The sequence below is a fragment of the Tasmannia lanceolata genome, unplaced genomic scaffold (genome assembly GCF_043159265.1).
Source record: "Tasmannia lanceolata isolate RefF3 unplaced genomic scaffold, GAP_Taslan_0.1 ptg000023l, whole genome shotgun sequence".
Classification (NCBI taxonomy): domain Eukaryota; kingdom Viridiplantae; phylum Streptophyta; class Magnoliopsida; order Canellales; family Winteraceae; genus Tasmannia; species Tasmannia lanceolata.
The window spans coordinates 26,640,343-26,654,676 of record NW_027518700.1 but is presented as its reverse complement, the minus strand read 5'-3'; the positions used below and the strand labels follow the sequence as shown (position 1 = coordinate 26,654,676).

The window sequence follows — 14,334 nt, the reverse complement described above, 5'->3', positions numbered from 1 at the left end:
ATACTTATCGTAGTCAGGCGCCTTGAACTTAGGTGGGAATATGGCACTGGGGGATATCAGGAATTCAGAAATATCGAACTCCTTGAACCCTTGAACCTTCATGCTCTCAATATCACGAGCCATCTTTTCATACATATCAAACAACTCCTTTTCCTTGTTTATCTGAGGGACATAATATTCGTCGGCATATTGCTCCTCTTCCAGATCGATCTCTACGGGAGGGACGACAGGTCTAGCGAGGTTAGAAAATATGGCTGGAGAAGGCCGAATGGCAGGATCTTTAGAAGTAGAGACTTTTTCAGTATTCTGATTTTTCAGATGAGTCACTTCATCTTTCAATCCTGCTATATCTCGACACATATTTCTCAACATTTCTTGTATAGCTATCATTGGGTCCACTAGATCAGCCATTGTGGTAGGAGTAGGTTGAATAGGAGAAAGTGCTTCCCAAAAATTTGACAAAGGTAATATGGGAGAAGTAAATGAAACGGGCGACAAAGATTGTCTACTCAGCCTGGAATCAGAAAACTGACAGGACCAGGTTGATTTTGAGATTGTGGTTTTCTTGGGAGCTATGACTGCTCGCCTTTAGAATCCTAAGATAGAAGTATAAACACTAGATTAAAACCTTGATAATTGGAATAAAATATTCTGATCAAATAGAGATAAGCTGAAACACAAACACATTTCATTGATTCAAATTAAACTGTGGGTATGACTGCCAAAATTTTAACTTCTGATTACAATTGTATGAAAGTAACTCTTTGCAATGAAATTTGAAGAAATTAAAATGACAATTTCATAAGAAAGAATCCTCAAGGCTCTCCAATCCGAGCCCTCTTGTTTGCAAACCCTCTAGATATTCCTCCATTCCGTAGCCTAGACGCGAAAGCAAATCTCCTCTCCATGATTTTGTCTCTCCAAGCAGCTAATATGGATTAAATGAGATTAGGAGTAAGGTCTTCATGACAAGGGGGTGTAATAACCTTGGGAGGACACAAGATTCCAGTAATCTGACGAGGGAAACACGAAGGTGCATAGAAAGAAGATTTTTCCAAACCCATAAGATAAACAAATGAGTATGGGTAGGTGCTGGTGATAATTTGTGGGCATGAATGACTTACCCAACGAAATTAGTTTTCTCCTGCATTTTCCAACCAATGGTGCCATTCATTAAGCTGAGGTTGCTTAATCTTTACTTCCTAGGAATGAAAACTTTTAAGAGTGTACTCAATGCAGTTTTGTGGCTGAAAGATAGTGAGTTTCTCACAAAGCCACACATATAAGAGCTTAGCACATCCGAAAAAATTATCCTGAACCTTTTTACTAGCAATAAGGTCTAGGCCATAAAAGGTTTATGATAGCATTGTTGGGACAAGATTCCTCCCCTCATTTATTTGATTTACTATCTTCAACAACGTGAAAGGGGCAGCACTAGAGTCTCCGCGAATGATATGGGGAGCAAAGACAACAAAGATGAAGGCATTACGTCGACATTCCTGGAAACGGGAATCGCTAGGACTGACGTTTTTAGAAAAAAGTTCAATGAGGGCTTGAAATTTGTAGACACCCCCATTTTGCTATACTTTAAAAACTAAAAGATTTGGTAGTTTGTCAAGTTTCGAGTCCGTATTCCACCTAGGATTAAGCATCTGTGCATTTTAGGGTAGATTTTGCCTCCTTGAAGGCATTCTGAAGTTGATTCGTTATCCTAAAGGTTTTTAGGGTGTTCCAATGATATCTAGAAGATGAAAATTCAAGTTCTCAACCAACTGAAAAAAACCTATTATTTTTAGAATTTTTGGGGTTTCCCTCAATTTTGCCCATTTTTCCACTACAGGGGTATTTTGGTCATTCCCGATGTGCCTCGTTTGACCCCCGAGTTATATTTGAGAAATCTTGAGTGATTTTACAAATTTTGAAAAAGCTGCTATTTTAAGAAACTCATGGGGCTTCCACATTTTCATCAATTTATGGATATTTCAATCATTTCTCATATATCCAAAACCATCTCGAGGGTACGGCTGATGGATTAGGAGTAATTTCGTAAGATTTGGGAAACCTGCTAAATTTAGATCTCTCAAGATTTTCTCTTAGTCTTGCACTTCGGGGGTATTTTAGACATTTCCAACATATCATATTTGGTCCCTAAGTTGTGTCTAAGAAATCTTAAGTCCGTTCATAAATTTTCGGAAATCTGCTATTTTTAGAATTTCTCAGGGTTTTCCCTAGTCTCGCCAAATTCTAGCACCTCGGGGTAATTTGGTATTTTCCTGTGTAATTCTTTTGATCCCTGAAATATGTCTGAGAGATTATGAATGATTTTCTGAATTTTGGAAAACCTTCTAAATTTAGAATTTCTCAGGGGTTTCGCTTAATTTAGAAATTCTAAGTGTTGAGGACATTTTGGGTATTTTCAGGGGATACCAAATGATCCTGTTTAATATTGCTCACCGAAAGGACACAATTTTAAAAGTTTATATTTTTGAAGTTTGACCACAAAGACTTTCTATTTTTAATTTTTCCTTTAGGGGTGAACCAATCTGAGTGTATTTTAGTCGCATTTGGATGTCTAACAGTCAAATAGGGGCATTTTGGTCCGAAAAGTTATTTTCTAAAAAAGATGGTCCGATCATGTGTGAGGGATGCACCATAAATGGGTTGGGTCCATATATAGAATGTTGAATTTAGAAAGATTTTATTCAATTTTTACGGAAAAACCCGAAACCCGTGTGAAATGGCCCATTGGGCTAAAGCCTGGAAAGATGGAGCTCATGTGAGTTCATCCATATATCGGTCAACCACCATGGTGGGCACCTCACATGGCTGACCCACATGAGTTGAGTACCCAACCTTGATGATGTCACAATGGTGACATCATATTTGTTTAAAAGAAAAATAAAAAGAATAAAAAAAGAAAAGAAGGAAAGATGGAAAAGATGAATGATTGCTTAAAAAGGTTTTCTTCCTAAGAAGCAATGTGGAGTGAGAATAGCATGTCTTGATTGACAAGAAATTAAGATTGGAATCAAATCCAATTTGGAAACAAGAAAGAAAGAAAGTAAGAGGAGAAAATTAGAAACAAACCAAAAATGGGAGCTCTCACATTGGAAACTACTATTTCTCGTAACCCTAGCTTTTTTGTATAAAAATCAAAGCAAACAATCATAAGAAGGATAAAAAAAAATCCAAATTCGTCCTATTTCTGTCTCCAAAAAAAAAAAAGAGAGAAAAACTTCTTCTCTTTTGAAGTGTGTTCATCTCTCTCAAGGGTTCTTCACAAAAGGGATTCTTGAATTCCCTTCTCTTCTTCAACAAATCACACATCAAGGATCTTTGGGGTGTTCTTTGGGTCTTCTTCATCATATAAAAGGGTGCGACAAAGCGTATACCTCGGATCTACGCACCCTAAAGACAAGGACTGCGATTAACGGTAGGATCTTTACCTTTGTAATATCAAAAGTAGAAAAGCATGCTAGGGATTATAAGTTTTCAAAATCCAAAATTTCACCAAAAAAATAATTTTCCTTCATTTAATAATAATTTTCTTTCGTTTTTTATTCAATATGGATTTAAATCGGATTATCAAAGCAAGTGTTTGAAAACGTGGGTTTCTTTAAAAACTGATATTTTTTTTGGGATTTCTATAAAATAAAATACTACTGGAAACTTAATTTCCAATCGCGGTTTGGCCGTTTAAATTTTCATTCTATTTTTCAAAAACTAACCCCGAAAGGGGTTATTTCTTGATGAACGAAGCCAAAAGTATATCAAAACATGTCCAAAAATTGTTAAATCTTGTTTCCTAACCAATGTTTTGGTTTCCAGACCACCCCAAAAGTTTCGGATTTTTTTGAATTTTTTAAATCCGGTTTTCAATTCTTTTAATTTTGGGATATTTGTAATAAATATTAAACGATTTTGAAAATTGATGAAACTTTTCAGAATTCAAATTTAATTATAAATTGAATTTTTCATGGGAAAGCATTTTCGAAAAAGACATTTTCTTTACGGTTTTCAAATCAATTCTCCGTTTTGTGGGCCATAATTCTTTTTCATATCAAACTAATGAATTTTCAAAAAATTTCTTTACAAACTAGTAACTTAGGTTACTGGAATGTTAGAGAAAAATTTTCAAAGGGTTTTATATTGTTTTGATATAGTTTTACAATTTATTGTAATAAACAGGTTTTAATTCCTAGAAAGCAAATTGATCTTTTCCATTTAAAAATCAATTTTATGGAGGATATTTAATTTTTAGGTTCTGAAATTTTGATAGAAAATCTTATAATTTATTTAATATCTACTGTAAGTTTTCCTTTATTTTAGGATACCATTAAGTTTGACTTTTAATTGATTCTTTGAATTCATTCGATGTTGGTGTGATTTTTAATTGATATAAAATCATAATAACAATCCATAAAATTTTTACAGTAGCTCATTCTCATAATGATCTTTAAACTGTAAACGTTTGGATTAATTTGAAATTCATATGCTATACGTTGCTGTGTTAATCTACAATCTGACTTGAATTTTGAAAAATCAACAATTGTTAGTAAATCTTGATGAAAATTCATGAAATTATTTCAGTAAGCTACAATCATTCATATCTTGTTACTGAGAAAGTTTCAATTGATTTGGAGTTTGATTGCTAAGGGTTTCTGTGGAATCCCAGCAATCTGGTCTTAATGTTAATAAATAACTTAATAGCAAATCAACACAAAAGTCAGTAAAAACCTCCAAAAAATCTTAACTTTACATCATGAATTTAATCCCTAACTTATTTGAAACAGAAACTTTAGGGTTCATAGATCTTCCATGTAAATTTGCTATATCTCGATAGTTCAACTGCCGAGATCGCAACCATAATCGTATACTAATTGCGATTGATCCTAGATAATTGGAGTATGTAAATTATAGTATGTTGTTGGCTCCGAGGTTCACTATCCACGGAAATCCTGAGAAACATGCCAGGCAATAATATACTGTAACTTACGTGCAAATTTATAAAAGGGTTGAAAGCACGATTCCTTTCCATTGTCGCGATTCGAGGCCAAGACTTGCGAACCATAGAGCCTTTGGTATTCCTTAGATGTTTAGGAATCGAAAATACTTTGAAAAATTGAAAATCATTAAGCCCAACAAATTGAGTTAACTCAATCCATGTCTTTGGAACCGTTGGATTGCGGTCTCCTATCGTAGGAACCTTTAAGGCCCCCTTAGGAACACTTACGTCACGTCATGTCCTAGGTTTTAGGGAGTCCTAGAGTTAGGAGTCCAGCCTCATCACTGCCGCTTGCTATGGATAGCAACAGTGCCAAATATCTAGTTACACTAGTAGCCCAATTTTCCCATAAGACGAGCCTAGTTACTTAGGATATAAGTTAACCTGCATTAGCCAAAGGGAAGCCTTGCACTTAGCTAGGACCATGTAGCATCTTAGATGAAGTTCTAGGATAATAAAATCTTCAACTTGAACTAAATAATTTCTCTTAAAACTGTTGAAACAGTCAATCCAGTCTAGATCGGTGTCCTAGATGAGTTAGACATAAGTAGCTTAGTTTAGGTCACCGAACTACGTCGACTCTGATCCCAGTGTGGCTTGGGTACGTAGGCAGCTTGGATGCTTAATGGCATACCAATCACGAGTCGGCCCCACACACAAATGGTGGGGTTTTGTAAATTAATTTTTTTTATATAAATTATTAATTAAAATATATAGGATTTTCCTCAAATTAGCATTTTAGGAGAATATTCACATATATTGAATCCAAACAAATTAAAAAATCAAGATACACATTAGGGAATACATTGAAATTAGATCTTAGGATACATGTCACGTAGTTCGCACATTAATATAGAGTTAAATGAGCCATTTAAAATAAATTCAAAAGAGTTAACTTTTGGAATTGTAGACCGATTATCGGCCAGGAATGGTGCATGTGGTGGTAACTCTCCATACCTTCCAATCTCGTAACCAGGTAACGAGTCTAGATTTCTGGTCAATTATGGGTCCTAGATCCCTCATCTAGGTGGCAACTCTGTCACTCTCTTTTGTGTGGAATTTGGATTGCCTTAGTGATCCCAAGTTCACGAAAAAGATGAATTAAATCACACCTTACTAGGCTCGACGGCTTACCCCTGCCCTTATGGGTACTGGGTTGGACGTTTGTTTGCACCCTATGGCTTGGTTGTTACCTGCTTGTTTGGGTAATTAAAATCAATAATAAAAATCACACGCCATTCGCGTGGGTACGAGAGACCAAGAGAGAGGGAGGCGGCATGCGGGCCATTCCCCTCTCGCGGGATCGGGTCCCATAGTCTGGCAACTCTGCTGGGGATCACCTAACTTCATTAAAATTTCAAAAGATAATTCGTTTGAATTTATTTTAACTGGCTCTTAAAAAAATCTATCTTATATCTTATACTTGTTAGATTAGTTTGTATGTTTTATTTTCTCATCACATTTTACTCAAATTTAATCTAACAAAACCTGAAGGCATCATAGATTGCGCAAACTTATTGCACACACTTGCATCTAAACCCTTGCATCTCACATGCACGCACGTCCTATTTGAGGAACCCGGAGTGTTATCTAGCATGGTTGACTGGGATTTCATCACCTGGTGCCTCTGTGCTAGAGAAGCATTCCACTCTTAGCTTAGTACCTTTATGGTGCGTAAACGGATCTCTTGTTCACGTACTGATACGCCGGACACTGGTACAGTATATTGAGCACGAATTCGCACTAAGGGAACTCTTGGCCTTACCCCTAGATTACCCTACACATGCATATAGTATACGAATACACGTGTATCACGTGTGTGAGCTTAGATTAGGATATCTTATCCAATGGTGTCTAGATTAGGCCGTAGTCCATGTTCCAATTGGTTACGATCGGTTCGTAGGAACACTAACAAAGTCTTGAGTCGAGATCCTCTCTTCACTCCGCTAGATTAGGATTAGGGTTTGATGCCTTCAGGTAACACTGTTAAAATGTACGAAGATTAAAAAACTTTTCCTTTGGGATTAGGATATAAATCCCATCTTTCCTAAGATCTCTTAGGATTAGCCATTCCTGATCTACCCGTTGAAAGCAATCCTATGCAATCTCAGCTTTTGATCATGTGTCTATCATTCTCCTCTTGTGGGATTCGATTATGTCTTCATTCTCTTTCTCAATTGGCAGGAATTGTGTCTCAATCATTTGATAGTGCAATCTTGATGATCTGATCGTACTTGTACCCTTAGTCTCTTCTTACTCTAAGGGCAACCTTTTTCAAGAATATTTTGCTAAGTCCTTTAGAGTTCACTCTCATGATCCTTGAACTAGGGGCATTTCCTTATATGATTTTGTCATAATTGTCATGTTTTGGTCCTTTAGGATTCATCTTATTGTCCCAATTACTTGCTTACGCAATAATCTTTTTCAGTCATTGAGAAGAAACACTCCATGAATGTCAAGCTCATATACCTCGTGTTCATTATTTCCATGACAGGATGTTGGCACCATAGCTAAGTCTACCACTCCTTAGGTTCGGACTTCTTCACTGTTGGAGAGGAAATCTGTCTCTCCACCACTCTCTGTGAGAACTCCGGCGTCCCCTTCTTTCTCCTCCCCCATGGCAGAAAACCAAGAGAATCCTCTGCTCGCTACTGTTGCTGAAACTCTTACCCTAGTTCTCCAGCAATTACAAGAGATCAAAGATGAAAATCAGGCCATCAAAGCCCAACATGTTGAGAAACTCGGGCCATCGCCTTCCAGTTCTAAAGGTAAAGAGCCCATGCACCATATAGCTACTTCTGCAGCACCAGCCCATCCAACGTTCATCCCTATCCCAGATAAAACTGAAGAAGAGTTTGAGAAAAAATAGTACAACGAAGATCACAGTAAACTTCCTCAATCGATGGTTGATAGGTCGGTTATGAAAAAAATGGACAGTCTTACCAAGCAGGTTCAAGATATGCAATGTCAAGATCAAGGAGGTTTCAATCCGAGTGACCTTACGTTCCCTGAAATCCGTCTCCCGGCAAACTTCCAGATGCCAGACTTCGACAAATACGACGGCATTGGTTGTCCCGTCACTCACTTGCAGATGTTTACCATCATGTGTCAGCCTCAAGGCCTATCTCCCGAGCAAATGGCCCAACTATTCCCTGTTTCCCTCACTAAAGTTACTAGAAGATGGTTCATGGTCTTAGACAAAACCCGTTATAAGACATGGAAAGACATAGGGGAACAATTTATCAAACAGTTCAAGTATGATGATGGCACCGAGATCACCAGAAAAGATCTGGAGAGGACCCAACAAGATACGAAGGAGTCTTTCCTAACTTTTGTGAAAAGATGGAGAAGGTTAGCACCACAGATGATGGAGCGCCCTTCTGAAGAAGAACATGTCCAGATGATTATGAAGAATATATCCTTTCAACTCCAATATCACATGTCTCTCCAATATTATCCGGATTTCAAACACTTCATCGTAGCAGGCACACAGATTGAGGAAGCTATGGCTGAAGGAGTATTTAACCGAAGTAACCCGAATACCAGAGAATTCAGGAAGCTTCCATCAGCTGAAATTAATAACCTTTCCCGCTCCAAGCCTCAGCCTCCAAAACCTCAGAACCCCATGGTGATGGACTATACCCAACCTGCTGCCGCACCTCGACCACTGGCCCAGACAGAATTTACCCCTCTCCCTCTTCCACCATCTGAGATACTCAAGGAGTGTCTAGCTTCAGGTGGCATAACCCTACCCGATATTAGGGCTCCTCCCAATCCTTTGCCAGCAAATTGGCGAGTAGATCAACACTGCGAATACCATAGAAATTCTGCCTATCTCACTGATAATTGCATTGTCCTAAAATTCAGAATCCAGAGGCTGCTCGACAATAGAGGCCTTGTGTTCGAGCCAAGACCCAATGCTACCAATAACCCATTACCTGGTCATGCAAACCCTGCTGCTGCTGTCAATGCTATAACCATATGAGACCCAAATTTTGATCCTCTAACTCTTATCTGTGCCTTAGAACCTACCTCTGAACGTCTGGGTCAGATCCTTTTGAAGAAGAAGAAGATACAGATAGTGAATATGTTCTAGTAGCTGCTATCCTGATGTGAACCAGCCTTCGCCGAGCCTCCAAAGCTAGACAGTTGCAGCGGTTAAAGTTTTAGTCATTTACTATTTTATGTTGAGTCAATCATCATGGTCAGTACAATTGTTGAGTCCGGTCTTACAGTTCAAGGTCAATGCCTAGTCCAGGCAAGTTATCTTTTGCTTTTCTTTTTATTTAGAGTTGTGAATCCTGAGCATGTTCAGGATAGGTCGTCAGATGTAATAGCTTTTTCTTTAAATAAAATTTCAGTCCCAATAGTTCATTTGTGTCTGTTTCTTAAGTATGCTTCTGATCTTGAAGTAAGACTCTCTCCTCAAATGGGGACAAAATTGACGAAACTCCACTTGAGTCATAGCAATTACTCGAACAAGAGGAGGAGCGCCAATCCGAGCCTTTCAAAGATGAAATTGAAGTGATAAACACTAGCACTGAAACTTTGATTCAGTGAATGCCAATTGAAAATACATTACCCTCTGAAGAATGTGAAGAATTGATAAACCTATTTTGAGAATAAAGAGATGGTCCAGTAAGCGCTACCATTAATGCCAGGAGAAAGACCCAGATAGAAGGTTCAAGAAAGAATGAAGTGAATATCGCATGCTATCAAGAGGCATGAATTCGAAACAACTTCCATATCTCCAGTCAATGGCCCCGGTCACAGGTTTCACCAGTGACAATGTAAAGCCATCAAATTCAATATGAAAAGTGCAAGATCAATCATCTCAGAGCGATCATTAAAATATCAAGGGCCACCGATTCAAGGATGAAATGATGTCCAAAAACAAGTACGCACCCTCAAAGTCAAAGTACTTATCAATATCCAGAAGGAAGAAGAATCATTATCTCTTACCGAAAAATACCGTCGAACTCCGAAAAAAAAAAGTACCAGAGGAACTCTAGTAACCTAGATCGATTCCCAATCTGAACATCGGGAGGCCTCCTTTGGCCGAATAAATCCCAAAATCATAACCTAGTGTCAATAGAATACTGGTTTGGAAACCCCTTGAGCCTGAATGAAATTTTCTTGAAAACTCATCAAACTAGGGGCATCGGCCCTGAACTACGCGAGACCTGATCCCTACACTGGGGTATGTAGGCAGCTCGGTTAAACCGAGTTCAGTCGATTCAAAAAAAGAAAAGAAATTCAATCGTTCCAGAAAAAAAGAGGGACAAATTCCAAAAGAAGAGAAGTCAATCATTCAAGAAAGAAAGAAAGAAAGAAAGAAAAATCAATTAACCTTCAAACAATTTATTTTCAAACTAGGGGCATTCGCCTTCAACTACGCACGACCTGATTCCTACCTTGGGATACGTAGGCAACCTGTTCATAGGTTCGGTCGAAATCTTTGTTGAACCTTAAGTCATTCTTTGAAAAGCCCTATCCTACCTATAAAGTCCTTCCGGTGTTCAGAATTAATGATCTAGGTCCCGAAACACAAAAAGTGAAAAAGAAAAAAAAAGAACGGAGTTTGAAGATCTGCTAGACTGAAAACCTGAAAGGGCGGTTGTGGACCCTGATCCGAGATAGGCGAGTGAAGGAACGGGTCCCTAACACCCTCTGGATCATCCACGTGTGAAGGAGAGCTCTACCAAGGAACTCTCAAAACGAATGCCACCCTCATAGCATAGCACGAGTGGCGATATAAAAAGAAAGAGATATGTCTTGATCCGGAGCCAAGGCTCGAAACCCATACATACCTAAAATAAACTCAAAGTCGCCATCCATGGATATGCCATGGAACCCTAAAATCAAATCCTCTGTGCAATGGATAACCAGAAATATATATGGGTTCGTGCCTGGTTACGAATGGAAAAGGTTTGAGAGCACCCCCAATTCGTCTGAGTGCAAGCACTTGGTCTCTTATGCCATTTTCATTAACTCCAAAGAAGTTTGGGTAAAAATCATGTGAAATGGGAACAATCCTCAGGAGTCGTCTACCTAAGCATGCATTTCCTGAGGATAAAGATAATAAGCACACATACAATAAAATGAAAGATGTGTCACCTAAGCATAACTAGGTTATGAGTGACATGCCTAATGGGTGTCTAAGTTCTGATGTGCAAACACATGCAAGCTATAGCTAAAGGTATAGGATCAATATGAGAAAGTAAGAAAACATATCAAAACACACAATAACAAAAAAACAAATCCTAAGACTCTAAATGATTTACCCGAGTCCTCGGATGGTCTGGTATTCATCCAAAGAAGCCTACGTATCCCCGCCTCCACGAGAATCAAGGCAACGTAGTTCTTCGTGCCTATTCTAAGCTATGATGCCTAAGATACCTAGCCCTCTATCCTTGACGCGATCTAAAAGACCGGACTAGTTATTAAATTTTCTTGTATGATTATTTAAATTCCAGTGAATTGTGGATTTTAGGACACCCTATATGCCCTAACTAAATGCAGATTAGCCCTAAGCTATTGCAGATGATTCCTACAACCTATGTGTAACTAGGCTGTTTCTTCTAAGGAAAACCAAGGGTGGACTAGCGTATCCTACTCTAGTCATCACTTGGCGATGTGGATCGCCGACTGACCGGACGGAGGTGTTCCTACAACTCTAGGACAAACCCCTAACTCTAAAACAAGCACACAACAAACAAACAATCAAACACCCTATCAAAAAGAAAATCCTAACTCTAAAACTCACTATCTAGGAGAAACTCCTAACTTTAGAGGAAGATCTTTTGAAAACATGATTTTAAAGGTTTTTTGAAGAGAGTTTAAAACATTATTTACAAAAAATTTGGCTGGACTTGAGATATGGATCCCAAGCTGCACTACGTACCTCGTGGAAGAGGATCAAGCCAACGTAGTTCGAAACGAACTCTCCTAATTACTACTTCTAAAACACTCAACACTTTAGATTTTTTTTAAGGTTTTCAAATGTTTTTTATGTTTTAAATTTCTAATGTTTTGAGTTTTAAATGCTCCAATGTTTTTTGGATTTTAAAGATGTTTTAGATGTTTTTCTGATTTTTTAACTGCTTTCACCCTTTTGGTCAAAGACCTAAGGGAATACTCAAATCAACACCCTAGGGCCCAACCCTAGGATGAATAGGGGAAACCCCTAAACCCGGTAAACTAATGCCAAAGACAAAGAAATAAAAGGACATCAAGGGGCAAAGCTCTAATGAGACTGTGCTAGTCTCCAAAGAAGAGAAAAGACACCAAAACTAAAGAGAAACTCCCTCTAAAAACACTACCAAAAGCGAAGGTAAATGAATCAAAGACTCTTGAATAACACTCCTAAAATGACAAATGAGTTAAGGACTCTCTAATAACATCGCTAAGAAAAACAAATGAGTCAAAGACTCTCTAGCAAGACCAATAAAGACAACTGAGTCAAAGACTCTCTAATAACACTATCTAAAGGATGAGTGAGTCAATGACTCTCTAGCAATGCCATCCAAAGGACGAGTGAGTCAACTACTCTCTAATAATATCATCCGAAGGACGAGTGAGTCAAAGACTCTCTAACAATATCATCCAAAGGACGAATTAGTCAAAGACTCTCTAAAGAATGCTTCTAAAAAGACAAAGGAATCAAAGACTCGCTCCCGAAAAAAGGGGGGACTCTAACATTAGGCTCAGTAAGCCTCCTAAAAGGAACTCTCTCTAAATGAGACAAGACTTGTCTCCAAATGGGGGCTCCATAAATGAGGCAAGGCATGCCTCCTATGAGTAAACTATCTGTCAAAATCAAGGCAACCTCCCTGAGGGTAGGCTCTAAATGAGGCTTGACTCCAAAGGAGCAAGGCCTAATGAGACAAAGCATGTCTCCTATTAGGGGTCTAATTTCTACTGGACCGATCCATAAAATTTTCTCACTTTGGACTTCGAGAGTACAGAAAATATTTCACTCCAAGAACTTGGCCTAAGATTAACAGGTGTCCAACCACTTATGATCCCATCAGAAGGGAATATATCTAATAGTTTCGGAAGGGAATCATTCATGCACCAAAAATCCTTCAGAAATAGAATTGGTATGCTCCTGCTCTTTGCTAGCTGAATAATTTCTAAAGCGTCTCTAATCGCTCCATGCTCCACAAAACTTAAAGAAACAGGCATCCCTAAAGCATGCATTATTGGAAATGCCATCCTACCAACAAACACCAGTCTGTCACATTTAGAACCTAAATAACACAAGGCAGCTGCCTTTTCTGCGAGTCTACCACCTCCAATAATCGAAATATATGGTTGTCTAGCAGTCTTTGTGACCTCCATTAATTGAGACAACTCTGCCTCAAAGCAGAACCCAGCAACAGAGGCATAGCAAGAGCGAGCAACACCAACAGCTGACGCAAGCATCTTATGCGATCGGGAGAAAGTGTCATTAACAAAGATATCGACTCCTAATAACAATTTCTTAGAAAATTTTGTACAATTGGCAGCTTCTTCTCTAAACTGTGAAAGATTATCAAGAAGCAGAACATCAGCCTTCTCAAGCTCTCGGAACTTAGATTCCGTGTAACCAGAAATGCCAGTTGTCGGTACCACTTTTAGCTGGAGAACTGATGATAGATAATCTGAAATACAAAGTGCCTGCAACACGCTGTGCTGAGAGAAGCATTGTGCCATCTGATAGACCCCAATTACTGGTTATAAGGACTTTGGCACCAGCACTATATATATACTGGATGGTATGAAGGGCCCTATTTACTGACTGCAGGTCTACTGCTTTATGCAGAAAGGTATTTGATTCTCCATCGCAGATTTTGGTCTCAGTTCCATCTGAAAATTTGGGACAAGAATGTATCGTATGCCTGCGCAAGACCCTAAATTGAACACGACAGAAACCATACCTCCCTTGATAATCTCTAGAACCCTGACTTGAAGTAATCTTTCCAGAATATATGCATGGTCGCTGTGGAAGCCACATTGATTAAATTTATAGGAGGATGAAATTGATGAAGGAAGCTTGAATTATGAAGGAGTGATCCATGACTCATCTATCCTTGCACTTTCAATATCAACTATTAAAGGCTGAGTTGAATCGGCCAAAATAGCATTCCAGTCAAGCTCAATCGGGTATGCTCTATCTAAAGCTGCAACACCATGAACTGTTCTTCCTGAAAGAAATTCCCATATAACTGAAGCACTCTCAACTATATTATAAGCTGAAAGAGAACTTACAGTCGCCATAATAGCTTTACATGCTACATTCCCAACAATGATCACATCACAATTATTCCCACTTATTTTCTCAAGCA

General features: G+C 38.5%; 1 protein-coding gene across 1 annotated transcript; it reads right to left on the bottom strand.

The window, feature by feature from the left end:
- Positions 1-7,531: 7,531 nt before the first annotated feature.
- Positions 7,532-13,702, bottom strand: LOC143855971 (phosphoglycerate kinase 1, chloroplastic-like). The gene is made up of 3 exons (XM_077366014.1): positions 12,994-13,702; positions 7,791-7,848; positions 7,532-7,676 (listed from the first exon to the last, which is right to left on the bottom strand). Exons 1-3 carry the CDS (start codon positions 13,700-13,702, stop codon positions 7,532-7,534), a joined length of 912 nt encoding a protein of 303 aa, XP_077222129.1.
- Between the last annotated feature and the right edge of the window lie 632 nt (positions 13,703-14,334).